At 41.3% G+C, this 19,598-nt stretch overlaps 1 protein-coding gene and 1 long non-coding RNA gene across 14 annotated transcripts in view; one reads left to right on the top strand and one right to left on the bottom strand.

Moving 5' to 3' along the window:
- The window catches only part of AP1S2 (adaptor related protein complex 1 subunit sigma 2), a 35,277-nt gene extending 18,642 nt beyond the window's left edge, over positions 1-16,635 (bottom strand). For 4 of the 13 annotated variants that reach the window (XR_001559703.2, XR_001559700.2, XR_001559701.2 and 1 more), the window contains exons 1-4: positions 16,510-16,634; positions 14,981-15,159; positions 5,695-5,803; positions 4,345-4,482 (exon numbers count right to left, since the gene is read on the bottom strand). Coding sequence is in view for 10 of the 13 variants with exons in the window: in XM_015886458.2 (XP_015741944.1) it covers positions 4,345-4,482; positions 5,695-5,803; positions 14,981-15,159 (426 nt within the window). In the remaining 3 variants the exon portion in view is untranslated. The other 9 variants (XM_015886466.2, XM_015886487.2, XM_032441142.1 and 6 more) reach the window with 8 other exon arrangements.
- An 855-nt stretch (positions 16,636-17,490) lies between these two features.
- Positions 17,491-18,165, top strand: LOC107325682. Its single transcript, XR_001559742.2, has 2 exons — positions 17,491-17,702; positions 17,825-18,165. It is a non-coding gene; the product is annotated as an uncharacterized LOC107325682 (long non-coding RNA).
- Positions 18,166-19,598: the final 1,433 nt, after the last annotated feature.

Here is a 19,598-nt window from a genome sequence, read left to right as displayed (position 1 = left end):
CTACAAACATCTTCAAAAATGAAATTTTTTACCATTAACTACTAATAAAAACCAAGCATGTGTTCTACGAACTGCAGTCTTAAGCTGACCAAGCTGTCTACTTAGAACTGAGTCAGAAGTTACACATGAAGTATATTCCACAAATAAGGTAGTCAGACCTCCACTGCAATAATGGTTTCATTACACATTCTTGTTTCATGCTGAGAGGCACACGGGTATGGCCGAAGCACAAAACATTGCTGGCAACATAGGAAGGAAGTCTCTTTCAGTAGTTCATATTAAAGAGCTAATATTAAGACTAAATTAATGATTTTGGTAAGACGCTCAGAAGAATCATAAGAACCAGGTGCTTTGATTTACAAACCAGACCAAAAAAGCCCTGCACTCCCAATCCACTGTGGGCTTGTCAGTGCTAATGCTAACATTCCAACATTTTTCCACATTCTAAGAACCACCTAATACACTTTGCGCTACCTTCACAGTTTCCAATTAACACATTCCATCCCCCAAAACAACTTTTTTGTGACCAGATTTTCAATGTCAAAGATGCTCGTTCTAATATTATGCTCATTCTAACACTAGATCTAAATAGCAAGTCTAAGCATCTTCCACATTGTTAACAGACTAAGCACCATTCTGTATACAGGATGAGGTAAGGGCTTAAAACTGTGAAGTGAGGCTGATTCATAGTGCAACTATTATTCTTCATGTGGAAGGATTAGTGGACTCTGTGAGAAGGCAAACTGCAAGGGCCCAGCAAAACCATTCACACAGCTTCTACACAGAACTTCTTTACGGTGAGGGTGACGGAGCACTGGAACAGGCTGCCCAGGGAGGTGGTGGAGTCTCCTTCTCTGGAGATATTCAAGACCCGCCTGGACGCCTACCTGTGTGACGTGGTGTAGGGAGCCTGCTTTGGCAGGGGGGTTGGACTCGATGATCTCTAGAGGTCCCTTCCAACCCCTACAATTCTGTGATGCAATTCTGTGATATATATATGTATTTTAGATGGCTCTACAACCAACTACTGAAAGCACACCAAGAAAATAATGGTGGGGAAAAAAATTAGAATTCTGAAATAATTTATCAAAAATTACATAGGAAATGAACCCAAAAGAATTTTCACTAATGTTTAAGAACTTGCATCTACTTCAAATGAAGATCAGCAATTTTGTGCAAGTTCAATTGCCTGATTTATATAATAGAATATTACTACTTTAGCACAATTCTAAGCACCATTTTAGTTTTAGTTTTTAGTTTAGATGGTTCAAATAAGCACAGCAAACGAACTTTCAAGTGGAAAAAGAACGGATCCTTTCTGCAGAAGCACTGTGTCAAGTTTCATGCATTAAAAATGTTAAATATTATGAAATCATGCATGTTTGAGCTCTTCCAAAGACCACGCGCATACATCTCACGCATAGATATACTCTACATGCAAATATCCTTCTCCTGGCATAATTGAGTTGACTTCATGAAATACCACCTTTTCAGAACCACTTGTCTCTGTAATCCCCAGTTAAGCATCTAGAATTTCTACAGCGAAAGAACAATTATCAAACAAGACACACAACAGCAGTGTATTCAAAAGATGCACTCCTAGACACAGCTTTCCAATGAAGCATGCAAGCACTGAATTAGTTTTTACTATCACTCACAGGGTAACATTGTCAGTATTAATGACTGACTACTGATAAGCTATATCAGGCGCTAATAAATAGAAGGTAAGGAACAAATGCCTGAACTGATCACAATACTAAGAGCTAACAAGAATCTGAAGGCAGAAAAAGGCTTAAAAAATTAGCGTGTCTCAGTCATGTGAAGCCTAGCATTAAGTGGACTGCACAGCTTTAAGAAACTTAATGATACACTGAAGTAGGTGCTTGGAAACAGAAACACACCCTGGAAAAATGCCATAAGAATAAGGGCAAGCAAAACTATTAAGAACTGATTCACTATTCAGCAATTTTTGCCTCTGCGTTTTCTTTTAACATTACTCAAACAGCCACTTAATGTATTTGTAATGATTTTCCTTTGTGTAAGTATTCTGTACAGCTTTTGATGTGTACGGTGCTTCATACATTAATGTATGCATCATTACTAATTAATAATGCTGCGTATTCAATAATAATTTTTAAATTAGGCAATACAAAGTCCTTTTGTCGCACATAATTACAATGTGAGATGGTCAGAAACAAACACGCCATAACCCCACAAGAAAAGATTTGCATTTAGAATCAAAACACATTTCATTCCAGTAGCTTCGAGGTATTCTGGGAAGCAAAATTAAATAGAAATACAAAAAGTCTCCAGTTGTGGCAAACTATTATTTTAACAACCTTCTTCTTTAGACTCAGCATGCACTTAGTAGCAGTTAATACAAAAAAAATGTCATCCACAAAAGAAGTCTAGCCTCATTGGAAGCTCAATTTGAATATAAACTCAGGTCTTCACAGTTCTTATGAACTAAAAAGCATATATAAAGAGTAGGTTTATACTTGACTGACAGTCAGTATAACTCTACTAAGAATGGAAAAAAAATCAATTAGCTTATAAAAATCAAATAAAGCAATAGAATGGATCCATGGTCAACTGCTGAATTCCAATTTATTCAGAAAATAATTAATAAAACTTGATAGAAGAAAGAAAATCAAGGAGATGGGGAAGAGTAAAGAGTCTCAGAAGTAAAGGGCATACAGGTAATGCTATCAGAGCCAGGGAAAAGTCTCCAGTTGAAAAAGCAACACTTTCATTTGAGTGCACATTTTTAACTTGGAATTATGTTAGTCTAAAAAGAGAATGTGAATTGCTTGGACAAGCTCAGTAATTAAATCCTAGTTTTTGCTTTAGAATAGCCCTAAGAAAATGCTGAAAAAACTCTCATGGGCTCTGAAATTTAAGAAAATGCAGTACTTTTAATTTATATGTAATTAGCTCTGCATTTTCAGGAGACAGTTATAATAGGTTAGTTGCCTATTCTAATGTGATCTTACACAGAGAAAACAAAAGATTTCAAGGTAAAATTGACAATTCCCCCCCTTACTTTGTAAACTGAAACAGGACTTCCAGTTAAGATAATTCCTTTTAAGTGTTTGAAAAGACTGCAACTTCTTCAGAACACAAGCTGTATGTCTGTGAAAGTATTTCCTTCCTAGAAAAGGATGCTAACAAACCTGTGTAATGCTGGCCCTATTCATTACACTAACTCAGCTGCTGACGGATGAGAACTTCAACAAGATCTGGATTTGTCTGTACTCTGAAAGGATTACAGATACAACTACAATGATAAGGAACTTTGTGTTTCCCCAGTCTAATAATAGCACATTCCACAAGTAGAAATCAGAACTTTCACGTGAGAATTAAACAATAAACTGACCGTGCAAGTTAACAAATGGAAGGTTCATATTAACTGTAATAATAAAGCAGCTAACATTTACATATTACCTTATAAGAGAAACTTTGTATGTTTAAAATATGATTCATCATCTCTGCTAAACCACGTTTTACTGACTCTCATACAAAGAGACTGATAAATTTCTTCAGTCTACTAGGATTTCATGAATTTCATTTAGACATTCAGGCATTAATGCTGACCTCGAAGCTACAGCAATTAACTACAAAGAAAAGTACAGAATGGAGAAACAAGAGGAACACGTTATTAAGTCTTGTGTCATTGAACTCCTCCCCCCATTAAATACTTCTGATAGTAAAAAAAAAAAAAAAAAGAAAAATGCAATCTGTATTTCTTCAAAGTTAGTAATGGACAAAAGCATTCAATGTGAAAACCCAGATGTTTTTATACTTCATTCTGTGTGTTTCTATGGCAATACTACTATTGTTTTGTCAACTTTAAAGTTAGAAATGTGCCAGAGTAAGCAACCTATAGCAGAAAAGAAGGTCTTTAGAATCTGAAGAACTATACCTGAACGAGCCTCAAAGAAGAGAGTCTAGCTTCTGGATTTCAGCAATGAAACAGTAAAGAAGTGAACATGCATCAGGTATGACAAAAAAACTAATTGCTGATTAATAAAAAAAAATAAATAAACAAAGACGTGAACAAAACTAAATTAAAGCTGCACAATCTACAATTACCTATATACACACATACAACAGCCACTTACATTTCTAGCAGAACACAAAATCACAGTAAGTTACAATACATTCATGCCTAACAAGATGGAAAGAGCAGATAATGCAGTAGCATTGCACAATTAGAACAGCTAAGCAGTAACTACATGCTAAGCGTGCCAGAAAATACCTTCCACAAGCTGAAAGAAACAGTAGCTTTTTCTAACCACAATCTAACATGCTGATACTTTGCCCAGAGAAGATTAATTTGCTTACCTCCTGTAGAAGATCTGCCTGTTCAATGGCTTTGAGAACATTTTTCTTGGAAGTCTCCTGGACCTCCCCTCCTAAGAGAAACTCATCCAGAATAAAATAGGCTTTTTCAAAATTGAAGATGATATCAAGTTCACATACCTGAAAAGAACATCAAGTATTACTGCAAAGTGGGAGGATACTCATAAAATCATAGAATCACAAGCTTGGAAATGACCTACAAGATCATCTAGTCCAACTGTCCTCTCAACACCATTGCTACCACAAGCCACTAAACCATCTCTCGTAGCTCCTCATCCAGATGCCTCTTGAACACTGCCACGGATGGTGAATCTACCACCTCCCCAGGCACCCATTCCAGTGCCTGACCACTCAACCAAGATAAAAAGTTTTTCCTTATGTCTAATCTAAGCCTCCTCTGACACAACTCATGGCCATTTCCTCGGGTACTCAGAGGATACTCTCAGAAAACTTTAATTACAGCTTCAACAAACTTCACCAAATCAAGACATTGGCCTTAGGCTATAACGTTTTAAGTAGGGCAACAACGACAATAAAATTAACAACAAAATTGAAATCAATATATATATATATATATATATATATTTTTTTTTTTCCTGCTCAAGTTACCCAATTATAACAGCCTCTTTTTAAAGCCTTTTTACTGTTAAAAAAAAAAAGTGTTCAATTCACAACTGTCAGTCTGACATGGCTTTTCATGAGGCAATAGAACATTGCTACAGTTCTCCTTTTCCCTGAAGTATCCACAGGCAGATGATGCAATTTTATAATTTTTTTTTTTTAAACAATCAATTTCTTATTCACCCTGTGTGTATCCTAGTCAAAAAGAGCAGGAAAGCAGAAGGATGAGCAGTTTTCCTAGAAGTGCAAATGCACACCACTTCTGTTCTGCTTGGTTTCGATATCTGCGAAAGCAGATGTCTTCTGTTCTTGCTAGTTCACAACCAACTGCCTCGCTTGAAAGAAGACATAAGCGCTGGGGGAGGGCAGGATATACACACACAAGAGCATTGTCAGAAGAGAAAGTGGGAGCCTGCATATAAAGCTAAGGATAAGATTTTCTCTAACCTCAAGTAAGGCCACTAAGAAATGAAATAAATACAGGTAATTAACATCAGATTAAGAACTGTTATCCAAATTCTTAGTTTAGTTTTATATTGTAAGCATTATTTAAGCAGCTGTCAGTTTAGCTAGGCCAGGTAAGCAACAGAAAAACTGTTAAGATACACCTCTTCAACAGCTAGTTTGTGTTTTTAAAAAGGCTGTGTGAGAATAAAATAATAAGATAATACAAACAGTGAATCCATCAAAATTAACAAGTTACTAACTCACACTGCCAAAATACTTGTCAAGAAGTTCTACATAACGATGAATTATTTCCAGAGTTATCAGTTCATTGTCCTGATCTTCAATGGCACAGCAGAAATAGAGGCTTGCATATCTGTAATGACAAAGTAATCTTCATTTTAGCAAAAGACGTGTAAAATGCATTCATTTCAGAGGTACTAAATGCTCAGTAGTCCTTCAAACTCAAGTTTACAGTATTAATATTCTATATCAACAGCCATGCAAGTTCCATCAAAGAACAGCTTGGAGACCACCAGACATGCATTTGGGCACAAAAGGATCTGAGTCCAGCAAGGCTTCAGTCTTTAAAACCTTTTAGTTGATGGAATTAAATTAACTTAAGTGGTGGTTGGAAAAGGAAATACATTTAATTCTTTGGCCTCCTGGCAGTTTTGAGGCAAGATGCTTATTCTACCTGCAACATCCAAGCAATCATATACTAATCAACACATTCAATTTTAAACATATATCACACAGGTTCAGCATACAGATATCAACATCTAATTAAAACAAACTGGGAAAAACAAACTGAACTAGTAATTTAGGATTTGGTCTTTAAAGAATACAACTAACGACAAATAATTCCAGGGCTAATGTCATATACCCCAGTCACTATGAAGTCAACAACTTGATTACTACTAACAGTTCTGGTGTCAGGAGAGGCTATCAGCTTGTTTCTAGCATTTACTTCCACCTTCAAATACAAGGAATTATCTACCTCTGATATGATCTTGAGCTCCGCTTTAACAAAAAGACCATCCCATTCTACTGTGCACTACCACAGAGTTGTTCAATTTCTGCTTAAAAACAGCTGATGGAAAACCAAAACAGAAAAACCTACTCATCCTTTTGAAAAATGCCAAAACCATATGCCACACAGACACACACTGCAGAACTGAAATCTCAAGACCTGTTTTAATTGGCATTTGTGTAAATGAGGAGCTGCTTCACTTTGCTTGTTTAGAGAGAATAATGGGCAGCATTAAACAGAGAAGGCAACCCTGCTTAAAAAAAGTCATTAAGATTTAAACGCTAAGTTTAAGATGAATATTCTTTCCCTGTGTGCAGAAATTAATACAAGTTTTTAACACAGAAATTTTACCAGCTGGGAGTCTGTAAGCCCCCCAGAAAAGTGCCACAGGTTTCATGTAGGAGTCACATAAAAATTATTTTATAGTACATTTAAATTTGTCTCCCAGTCACTAAGTCACCATCCGTGACAATGCTGCAAGTCCCACTCCCTCTCTCTTGCCAAGACAGATTGCTGTGGTTTACTTTATCATGTATACCTCATCAGAAACACTTTCATTTGAAAGCTCTTAACTCTTATAAAGAGAAGAAAAGCTATTCCACAGAACTTAAGGCGAAGAGGGTAAAGGCACTTCCAGTGAAACACATCACACTAATTCCCCTGCCCTTTTATATCTTTACCACAGTGACTCGTCAGCTCATCTTAAGTCCTATCTGAGAACAGTTCTTCTGATTTTACACTGCTACGCTATTCCTTCTCATTAATACTTCAAGGACATTTACAGCCATGGTGGTAGTTTACAAGATGTTATCTGTATAAGAGATCTTTCAGCCAAAGCTGTTTAAAAAGAAAAGTATTGGAGAGTTATGCTATAAAGTTCTCAAGCCTCCTGACTATTTTTCTATTTATTTGTCTTCTAAGTCTAACTCCATGTTAGACTGGTAGCTTGCTTTGCTGACATTTACACTCACTACCTGCACCCAGGTCAAATTCATCTGCACAAAACTTCATATTCAGACAAGCATGGGTAAGCTGATCCCTTTCAGTGCTTCAAAAAGTTGAATCACATAGTGATAAATCTTATCAAATGTGTTATTTACCCACAAAGGAAACTCCTCGTGTTTCTTTATTACTTGAGAGCATCTTTTGATGCACAGGAATATTTTATCTGAGTACAAAAAAAAGAAGGGGAGGGGGGCGAAAAAAATTTTAGTTTGCATAGAATGCTTTCCAAGAAAGCTGCATGCTCTCAGTGTTCTCATTTAAAAGAAAATGAAACATACTTTTGAAAGACTCTGGTTGGCAGCTATTAAGCAGAGTACACTTTCGAGCTCTGCCAGCTGCAGTTTTAGAGAAAGAATACCAAGAAACAAAAACTACTCATCGTAACACAAAATGGAGTCTTGGATATCTATCAACATACGTAGAGAACATTCTCCAAGGAGATTTGTTGTTTGCTTTTTTGTTTTGTTTTGAAGTAGTAACTGTCAAATGCAGATTCAATGTGCCTACTCTGCAAAAAGTATAGGATTTACACACCAGCCACCACTAGTAAGAATATGTTGATACTACAAAAATACAAGTTTCTTCAGACCCATATTTTCAAAGGCGTTAGTTTGTTCTCATTTTTTAGCTTTGTAGTCCACGGCTTCAGGGGAAAAAAAAAGGGTGTCCAGATACAGTCTAAAGAAGATAAACAAGCTTTTCTGCCAAGTAGATAAGCTTGCATGAAGAATAACCATACAAAGATGAAGAAATTCCTGCATGCAAGCTGAAAACGTTAAGTGCTTTGTAGAAGTATTGCTTCTTAATGAGTCTGTCAGAAAACTCTAATGTGCACAACAAAAAAGGAAAATTCTGAAAACAGTGTAAGTCATACACAACACTAAAGAGCAAATATGGCCCAATCTGTAAAAAGTATTCTGCTATATTCATTACTATTGCAGCTTGTGGGTTTTTTTCCCCATCTCGGTGGAATCCTTGGTCCTAAAATAAGTTGGTTATAAGTGTTTAGGGAAATACTTTATGATAAGCATTACCCACATGTCAGAAAAGGGACACTAATTCAGAGAGATCCAAAACAGCTTAAAAATATCACTTGGAAATGCAATACAGAACTGAAGAGCAAAAAGGAACTGCAAGCAATAAAAACACTCCAATTTCTGCTTTTAGCTAAGTGACTTCATAGGTGTTTAGTTTTGAGGAAGGAACCAAATTCATGAACATCCCCCCACAACAGCTACACTCATTCAATAGTGGGAAGCCTCATAACTGGCAGGCCGTTACTACAGCCAACTTGTCCCCTATTCTCACTAATTCTGCTAAGGTATCAGATCGCTATGGGTAGAGCATAGCTTGCAAATCCTGTCATTTTAATGGTGTTCTACTAGATGACAGAACACCTGCTTAAGACATCACTGGAAAGTTTGTAAAGCTGCCAGCCTGAAAACATTCAGCATCTAAGTTGGCTTGCAGGTAAATTCTAACTACAGACATCTAAGGCCTACAGAGCTTGGAAGGAACAGAACTCAACTGGAAGAATATGGAATTGATGGGTGGACCATTCGATGGACAAGGAATCAGCTGCAAGATCACACCCAGAGAGTGGTGGTTGACACCTCAGTGTCTAGATGGAGATAATGACGAGTGGTGTCCCTCAAGGGTCAGCACATAGAACCAGTGCTGTTTAATAACTTCATCAGTAACATCAACAGTAGAATCAAGTGCGCCCTCAGCAAGTTTGCAGATCACACCAAGCTGTGAGGTAAGGTTGGCACACCTGCAAGACGGGATGCCATTCAGTGAGAACTAGTCAAGATCAAGCAGCAGGCCTGGAGAACCTCATGAAATTCAATAAAGCCAAGTGCAAAGTCTTGCACCAGAGTCATGGCAACTCCCACTATCAGGACAAACTGGGACGTACAGATGTAAAGCTGGAGCACAGCCCTGACAAAAAGGACCTAGGGTACTGAGGGATAGCAAACTAAACACGTACCAACAGTATGCCTTCATAGACAAGAAAGCCAACCATATCCTGGGCTGCATCCAAAGAAGCATGGCCAGCAGGTCAAGGGAAGTGATCCTGCTCCTCTACTCTGTGCAGTTAAAAGCTCACCTGGAGTACTGTGTCCAGATGTGGAGCCCTTGGTACAGGAGAGACACAGACCTGTTGGAGCACATCCAGAGAAGGGACACAAAAATGATCCAAGGGATGAACACACTCTCACATAAGGGCAGGCTGAGAGAGCTGAGTCTGTTTAGCACGCAGAAGGTTACAAGGTAGCCTGAGAATGGCCTTACAGTATCTAATGGGGGGACTAAATGAAGGAAGGGGACAGACTCCTCAGCAGGGTCTGTTTTGGTAAGACAAGGGAAAATGGTTTCAAACTAAGAGAGAGGAGATTTAGATTGGATAGAAGAAAAAAAATTTTTTACAATAAGGGCACTGAAGCACTGTCACACGTTGCCCAGACGTGGTGGAAGCTCTATTCCTGAAGACACTCAAAGTCAGACTGCACAAAGCTCTGAGCACCCTGATGTAGCTGTAGGTATCCCTATTCATTGCAGAGGAGTTGGACTAGTTGGCCTTTAAACATCCCTTCTAACTCAAACAATTCTGTGATTCTATATCTGAAAAACACAACACCACCTCTAACACGTAAACAGGTATTTCAAGTTGCCTGCGAGTCTGTGTTTTGGTGACAGGTTATCACAGCTGACCCAGTGAGAGTTCTAATCATTAAAATCTTCCTTGGGATTTATTTTTTTTTTTCCTCTTTCAAAGAAATTACATTATTTTTACAGGAAGTTCTGAGATTCTAGAACAGGCAGAGCAGTCACTATTTAATTAGGATACAGAAATAAGCAACAGTAATAAAGCCACACAAGATTTATCTTACAGTTTCCAATTTCAGCAGGCTATAACCTCTAGTAGAAATGTGCAATAACTCGGTACTGGTAAACCTCTGTAAGATAAAGATGCTGCTTCTACTTGGATGGATGCAGAGGTGCCACAAGAACTAGAATATTGCACATAGAACCTGATCAAGTTAAACTACCAAACCTAATTAACTATTATCATTACATCTGTTTAGTTTTATAGCCACCTACTCAACCCTGTAGTTATATTTTAACAGATTAAATTGGCAATTAGGCAGACATAAAGATACTAATCACATCCCATTGTTGGGCTTGTGTCCCTCACCACATGACAGTATCATGCGATGATCAACATGCTTTGAGTGGAGATGTGCAGTACTTGCAGAACGTGCTCTTTCTTTGGGAGTAGGAGAGATTTAAAACGTATTTTTCTGTGAAGCTTTAAAGTAACCTATGATTAAGGTTATTTTGTGGTAACAGATGACTGCCATAACATTGAAGGCAGTACAGACTGCGCCAATTAAAAACCATATAACATGAATAAAATCCCAGACTGTCATATAAAAGTCACGTTTGTTAATCGCATTACCTACCAATGATAACCAAATCCTACAATCTCAGTATATCAAACATGAACAAGAAAAATTTACATCAAGTTATTTTGCTTTTTCTTAGAACACCCTCTTCCAGTACCTGAAAGGTTCTTACAGTGAGAGTGGGGCAGGTCTCTTCTCACTACTGACAAGTGACAGGACGAGGGGAAATGGCCTCAAGTTGAGCCAGGGCAAGTTTAGGTTGGATATTAGGAATTGGATATTACAGAAGGGTAGTTAAGTACCGGAATAGGCTCCCCAGGGAGGGGGCTGAATCGCCATCCCTGGTTGTGTTTAAGAGCCGTTTGGATGTGGTGCGCAGGGATATGATTTAGTGTAGGGTTTTTAGAGTTAGGGTACTGGTTAGGCTGCGGTTGGACTTGATGATCTTCAAAGTCTTTTCCAACCTGGGTAATTCTATGATTCTATATCGCTAAATGAAAATAAATAACACTGTCAGAAGCTAATGCAGTAAGTAGTTGAGATCCTTAAAGAAAAAAAAAGACACATCCTATTTTAAGGTCTTTTTTCACTAAATTACTAGAAATTAGAACATTTAATGTTGATTTATCTGCCAAAAGGGGAAAGCTGCATAAACTTCTATTGTGTATGATCCAATACTACTTAGTTACAAAAGAAAATGACCACGTGAAGAGCAATCATTTACAGTATTCACTAAGTTTCTAATCAGCTGCCTGCAGACAATCCCCTTTCTACTGTCATAAAGCACAACTGTTAATGGATTCCTACATTTCAATTTTCTATCCAGCAAGTTGCTTCAAACCTCGAAATCAGAAGTTGAGATTCTTTTTTAAGTCTCCTGGTGCCCACCAGCCTGAAAACGTAAGTCTCTTCCAAACCAACTACAGAACACATCCAAACCAATTCACGAGCTATGCCAAAAACAGGGCACACTTCCATGCACATTTTTAGACCTCTAAAAGAACTTGTTTCCCTAATGAAAAAAGTGCAGGTAACAATGACTGACCTAGTTTTACAAGCGTATCAATGCTACATATGTGAAACCAAGAACTAAAAGCAAAATATTCACATGGATTTTAAAGACGCTTGTAGTTCCATCATCTTGAAGATTCATCCAGAAAGCATTCCATGTAAATGATAAGGATGAAATAAAACAGAGCTAAGGAGACTAATCAAAATTGTCCAGCTTTCTCGACAAAAGTTAAATACAAGAAAGCAGCCAAAGCTACCAGCTTGTCAATTCTGCATTGGAGCTGGTTTTGTTCTTGAACAAAGGTACATCAATGAGACTCTAGAGTATACTTTTAATAATGCCAACCATTCTTTGAGTTGCAATATCTAGGTCAACTCTCTCTTACACCTGAAAAGTTGACAGTTAATACACTCCAAAAGCAACCGTAGCACAAATTTCAGCAATTTCAGACTCATAATAGCAGTGCGTACATACAACACGTACAACAGCAATAGGAACAGCTTATACTGAATAACATTTGCACCGGGAGCTTCTCAGTAATAAACCAGATAAGAAAAGATCTTAAGAGAGACAGAATCACAGAATTGAAGGGGTTGAAAGGGACCTCCAGAGATCATCGAGTCCAACCCCCCTGCCAAAGCAGGCTCCCTAAACCAAGACGTGCAGTAATCTTTTGTCTGCAAGCAAACAAACGCGTGCACCTTATGCAACACTACAAACCATGCAAAGTTTCTGTTACACGTCTTTCTCTTTTAGCTAACCACTGTTCAGGAAGTACTGGACCTTGACTACTATAGCTTGCCTTCTCGGTATTACTGTCTGCCTCTGAGCTAACAGATCTCTCTTTCTCGAAGAGATTATAGTAGTAGGGACTCATCAACCTTAGTTACAGTAAGATGACTGGAAAAAGTCTTTCCACAGAGACACAAAAGCAGTTACTGTTACCAGGCATAGGATTATAAAACTCACTATCCCCTCTATCATTCTGGTAACATTTTAGCTTTGTGTAACTTGCCAATAAAGCAAAAGTAGAGCAGAAACTGAGATGTTAACTAGCTTGATACAAGCTAATCTTAAGCAATTTCATAGGCTAACTGTGCCAGATTGGTTTGCAGACAGCAAAATTGCTACTGCAGTCAGCTGTGCACACTAGCAGACTAGCAGATGGACTGCAGTCTACAGATACACAGCAGCCAAGTGCTTTATTCTCCTTGACCACAGACCCCACAGCAGATTACTGAGATACACAAACACCACAACTTACAGTAACCCAAAAAGCCATACCCAGATTTTTATCAGCCTTCTAGGCCAGAAAAAACACATGCAAAAAGAAAAACAAACCAAAAAACCCACAAAAAGTAGTTGCTAACAGTATTAAACAGAGAGAGAACAGTTGTGGAGTGAACTTACCGCCAGAAGAGATACCACTGTGCAAGACTAGGCAGGAAGGGGAACAGACTTGGCTATGCATTACCAGCTTTTCTGATCTAGTCCTTAAGTGATAATGCATGCAAGTGCGTTTTAAGCTGAAGGGAACGCACAGAGCATTCCAGCAACTTTGTCTACACGTATACGCAAGAAGTTTTGTGAGGAAATTAAAAGGCAAAAAACACATATGCTTCCTTAAGCACAGTCTTACTCATTTTCCCTCCCCCTAGTGTTCCAGAGTTACATCAGATACTCCGGGAGTCTTCAGTTGTATGTTGTTACATACACGGATGTTCTAGGTCCTGCTTTCATGTATACATCTAATACTTTATTATTATTAATTCTACTCAATTGGCTCATGGCAAAAGTTAGAAATCCTTTGTTTCAGCTCCAGTTCTGTCTTTCCTAAAAACAGCACATAACAATATTGTCAAGAGTTGGAATTATTTACTACCTCAAAGAAAATAAGAACGTCTAAACCTTTTGAAGTTTGTAAATAACCAGGGAAGGGAGTTAATTCAAGGTTCCATAGCACTACCTTCAGATGGAAGAGATGCAGCCTAGCAAACTGCAATGAATCACAGAATCACAGAACTGTAGGGGTTGGAAGGGACCTCTAGAGATCATCGAGTCTAACCCCCCTGCCAAAGCAGGCTCCCTACACCACGTCACACAGGTAGGCGTCCAGGCAGGTCTTGAGTATCTCCAGAGAAGGAGACTCCACCACCTCCCTGGGCAGCCTGTTGCGGTGCTCCGTCACCCTCACTGTAAAGAAGTTCTTCCGCACATTCGTGCAGAACTTCCTATGCTGTAGTTTCATCCCATTACCCCTAGTCCTGTCCCCATGCACTACTGAAAAGAGACCAGCCTCACCACTATGGCTCCCACACCTTAGGTATTTATAAACCTGGATCAAGTCCCCTCTCAGCCTTCTTTTCTCAAGGCTAAACTAATTCTAATTCTAAATGAAAATTACTGTTATTTGCAGGGACAATTATTTCTACACCTCTTCATTGTCATACATTCTAAAGACCAGCAGAAAGCTAAGAAAACTCTTGTCACGCACTCCAGAATGATAGCGAACAACTGAGAAAGGAAAACACTGCCAAAGAGAATCATATGGTACCTTCACCACAAGAAAAACACTGGCTGTGAGTTTTTAAGCTGGAGAAACGCTTTTGCGTTCATAGTAAAATAACATACTACATACTCTGAAAGAAGAAAAAGTTTCCCTTATTCCACGAGAGCCTTTAAAAGCAAGTTGTATCTGCAAGTTTATGAAGTCACTGCCTGAGGTAAATGTTGATAAAATTTAGCTTTTATTATACCTATTAAACCCTACATGCCTTATATTTCTACTCATCTATTTACCGTGGTCTTCTAAGCAACTAAAAACCACCACTCCTCATGAAAGAAGAAGGAAAGCTCATCTCTTCAGCACATTTCTAAACGCATGAATGACTTGCTACACATGAATGATTCCTACTTGGTTATCAAATTAGATTCAAGGGAAGTCAGTCTCCTCCATAACCAATAGAGGGAAGAAAAAAACAAAACAGATAAATTAAGGTAAAAAAAAAAAAAAATCAACCATCATTATTTTCTCGCTACTCATTACACTGTTTCTGATGTACGTCAATTACGAGGTTAGTGAGAAAGAACAACCTTTTGTAGACAATCTTCAGGTCTCTCCATTCCAGGAAGCTGCACATTTTCGGTTTGCGGGCTAATACTGTTTGAACAAGTTCCCTTGTGATTTTCTTCTTTTCTTTGTCAGATAGTGGGACATACCACTTCTGGAGTCTCAGTTTCCCCTGGCGACTAAAAAGCAACATAAACTGCATCTGTTGAATTAGAAGGGGAAAAAAAGGATTATTCTCAGTCTCTTAAGTTCTAAGAAGATTTCTACGAGGAAAACCAAGCGGGAAGCGAGATAGCCATCCAAAAGCCTATCTACATGATGTATTTCTACACCGGTGGCAGACGTTACACAAGATTCGGAAGCACCAATAACACAAAGGATTCAGCTGAACAAGGTCAGTGAGAGCAGAGATAGTAGGAAGCACGCACAACTTTCAGAACCGCCAGTCAGAGGCAGCAGGCAGCGACTACACCCGGGATTCTGGCAAACCACGTCCAGCATTGGTATGGTCGCGTTTGCATTTACTATAGAAAACGACAGAAAGCAGCACACCCATCTCCTCCAACACCCAACCTCGTTTCCAATTCACACGATTAAAGCCTTACAAGCACGAGCAATTTGCGCTTAAGACCTTTCCGAAAAGCCTTTAAAAATACTTTTAAGAGGCATTAAATCTCCCACCGGAGAGTCCTATGGCATCGAACAGCCTTGCCTTCTCTTGCACTGCACAAAAGGAGTAGAGATTAAGTGCTTTCCCTGCGGTCCTACGTTCCAGGTCTCGCTTCCTCTACAGGAGTGATGTTGCAATTATATCTTTAGAGGAACTTGTCAGCTGTGTTTTCCAGCGGCTGTAACATTAAAGGAAATGGCTTTTCTTTCTTTCTTTTTTTGCTTTTCCTCCCCTTTTCGCTCCAAGTTATGTCGGGCTTGAGGAAGTTTCCCAGGCGATACAGCAGACGTGAAATCCCACGGAGAAGCCCAGCCCGCTCCCTGCTGACAGTCCGAAGAGGGCAGGACGCGGCAGCCCGGATCCCCCACAGTGTCAGCCCGCAGCCTCCCTCCCTCCGGCCGCCGAACCACCCCCTCCCCCCCGCCCAGGGGACCCTCCCGGAGCCCCGAGCCGCTACCAGAGGGCACAGAGCCGCGGGCACACGGAGCAACGGGGCCGGGCCCGCCCCGTTCGGGGACAGCCGCCGCCCGTCCCAACGCGGCCGTGTGAGGGGGGGGGGATGAGCGGAAAGCAGGCGGCCGCTCTTCTCGTTGCGGAGAGCGGCGGGTCCCGGCAGCGCGGGGCAGGAGGGAGCTGAGAGAGGCGAGTCCGTCCCCGCGCCGCGGTGCTCGCGGTGCTCACCGTGCCCCGGAGGGGAGAGCGAGGAGGAAGAGGAGGAGGAGGCGGCGGCACCGCTCCCGAGCTTGATGCTGCCGCCACGGCCGCCGCGCGGGACTGAGGGGAGAGAAGGGAGACGCCGCCGGCTCGAGCCCGGCGCCAGCGCGCGCGCGCCTCAACGGCCGCCTCTTCCCCCCCCCCCCCAACACACACATACAGACATACACCGCCTCGCTCGGGCTGCCTGGGGCGGGGCCGGACTCGAGGACGCTGCTCCCGGGCGGGGGGCGGGACCAGCGGGGGGACGGACACAACTTCGTTCGCCGCCTTGAAGGAGGGGCCGGATCCGGGAGCGAGGCGCATGTGCGGGGTTGGAGGGCTGAGGGGCAACGGGAGCTCGATGCTGACCAATTGGAGAGCGCGGCGCGGCGGAGGGAGGGAGGAGTGAAGAGCCGCGCTGGCCAATGAGAAAGAGCGAAAAGCGCCGAGGAAGAGGCGGTGGGAGGGACGAAGCAGGGGGCGGGACTAAAGGGCTTAATCCTCAACAGCCGCCGCGGCAACAACCAATCAGAAGGCAGATAGCGGTTCTCACAGTCTCACAGTCTGGTGCAGGTTGGAAGGGACCTTGAGATCATCGAGTCCAACCCCCGGGATTCGAGCCTCTGTGTAGCAGAGCGGCACTTCTACCACTTGCGCCACAGGGGGGATTCGAACCCAGGGCCTCCGGTGTTGCAAGGCGGCGTCCTTAACCACTGCGCCACCGGGGCACACAAGCCGCCCGTGGTTCGGCGAGGCGCCTCCTTCCTTTCTCCCGGTGCCCGGGGTCAGCTACTGATGGTGCAGAGAATAGGTGGCGGTGCCGCGCATGCGTAGGGCTGTGTTTCCTTCTAGCACGTGCGGTGGGGCAGGGCGGGGCGGGGCGAGATGGGATCGGAGCCATTAAGGCGGAGGGGAGGGAGGGATGGTTAGTGCTGTGGGCGGAGTGCTGCTATTGCGGTTGTTCGTAGGCCTGATGGTGCTGTGTCAGAAAGTGCCTCTTCCCTAATGGTCACTGTGCTGTTCTTGAGTCGCTATATACTGAGCCAGATACATATGATGCTTAAACCGATAATATGTGCCCCGGTGGCGCAGTGGTAGCAATGCCGCTTGCAACACCGGGACCCGGGTTCGAATCCCCCTATGGCGCAAGTGGTAGAAGTGCCGCTCTGCTACACAGAGGCTCGAATCCCTGGGGTTGGACTCGATGATCTCTAAGGTCCCTTCCAACCCGCACCAGACTATGATACTGTGAATATAATAGCCTCCGTGTTGTCCACAAGCCCGTGGCAATGCAAATGTCATGCGTTCTAATTTTAGGCAGACGCTGCGTCTTCTTCTCATTAGCCTTTGCTTATTGTCATATGGCCTACCTTAACGAGGTGGGTTTTAAAGAATGAACTCAGGGTTTTGATTTCTAAGTCACGAGTGATAACACTGCATTATTAATGGGATGGATTCTTCTAACTGCTGTAGTTATAAAATCCTTTGTATTCTGTTTTAGACACAAGGCAGTTCTTCAGGGGATGTGTCCGCTGACCATAAAACATTTGGGGTCTCCAGCCAAGACTTTGCTCTCGAGATTATTTCCAGCACAACTGGCGGCACAGAAGAGAACTGCCTGGAGCTGGGAAGAGAGACAGGGGAGGAGAGATGAAGGAAGCTTACACAAAATAAGATTAGAACACTGTGGATTTCTCTGGAATATGGATTTTGTATCAGAACAAATAAGGTCAACATCCTGGCATTTGGCACTTTGTGCCTAAACTGAAGTCCCTAATAGCTTTTTGTTTTGTTTTCTGTGTTAGCCAAAATGATGATAAACCAAGTGGCTTTTAAAACACCCTCGACTGCTTATTAATTCCAATGGAATATTTGTCTATTACATTTTAACAGGGTTGTTGGTTTCTTTTATGCAAGCCCGTATTAAGAAAAGAAAGTCTTTGCTTCTGCCTCCCTTTTCACCGTCTTCATCTTCCTAAGGAGGAGACAGCATGCTTTAAAAGCACACTAGAGTAGTCAGCGGATGTATCAGTGAGACTCATTTTATTGTTAATTTATCTTCTTGATGCACAATATCAGACTCCATTTTCATTGACTGAATAACTGTGCAGTCATTATGAAGGCAATAAGAACTGAGTTACTAGCCTTGGAAGTGATTACTGCTAGATTTTTGCCTCTTAGGCCTCTAAACAGGATGTTGCATAATTACATGCGATTCTCTTCCCTGATGTACTGTCTGAGCATTGGCCAAACTATCATGTACCACTGATTCATACAGAACACTTAATCTCAGGGGAGCCAAAGTATACGTGGGATTGTAAATGACAGTTTTCATCGTAATGCTTTTTTTTTTTTTTTTTTAATATGCAGCTCTCTGTATTGATGAAATACTATTAGCACCATCTAGTAGCCTTATTGCTGGATGCTAGTAAGTCATCAGATCCTGCCTGGAACACTTATCTGCTTGTTTTCCAGGATAGGTGTTATGGGTTTGTGAGAGAGGCTTCTGGTCATTGAAATCACCTTAAATAAGATTGGTTTCAAACACCTGTGTATGCTTCTTCTCCTTCAGGAACATGGATGTCAGGCCACATGTGTGATAGGCAAGGCCGTAAAATCAGCATCAGGGATGTGCATCCCTGAAATTGGATTTCACAGCTGGAAGAGTAGTTTGAAGATGTGGTGATGGTCTTCCAGCACAGTTAACATGAATTACAGAACCTAAACCATGGCCTACACAAGTCATTTTCCTTGGAAAATAAATACCTGCTTTTGAATGTGCAGAATTGAGGTAAGGGAATGTGGTAGTTGCCAGTCAGCCAGGGCTTCCCCTCATTTACTGTGTTCATCAGCCTGAGCCTGGTGTGAGGCACAGCAGCCATTTGAATACAACATGCATGAGCCAGCTGGCAGCATTGTGTCTGTTAGGCTAGTCAGCAGCAGGATTCTCTCTTTTACTTAGGTGACGCTCTGATCTTTTTTCAATGTTTATATTGGAGCAATTCTCAGAGGCCCTAGAAATGAAGCAGAAATTATCTGCTCCACAGAGATCTATGAAGAAATCGTCACGATTCTTACTGCCCCTTCCTGCTCCGCTGGTACAAACTGTGCCACAGAGCAGCAAAGAATTGAATCTTTTCAAAAGCAGGTGCATGAGGAAAGCTGGCTTTTCAGCCTCACAAAGTACTTGCTTGGGAGAGAAGGAAAGAGGGAGAGGGAGAAAAGGAAAGATGGGGCCTGGGATTTGTGTGACTGTATCAGTACTTGAAGGAATC

Source organism: Coturnix japonica, chromosome 1 (assembly GCF_001577835.2).
Source record: "Coturnix japonica isolate 7356 chromosome 1, Coturnix japonica 2.1, whole genome shotgun sequence".
In the NCBI taxonomy this organism is placed as follows: domain Eukaryota; kingdom Metazoa; phylum Chordata; class Aves; order Galliformes; family Phasianidae; genus Coturnix; species Coturnix japonica.
Note: the sequence above shows the minus strand (reverse complement) of the source record. Positions and strands in the feature narration are given on the sequence as shown.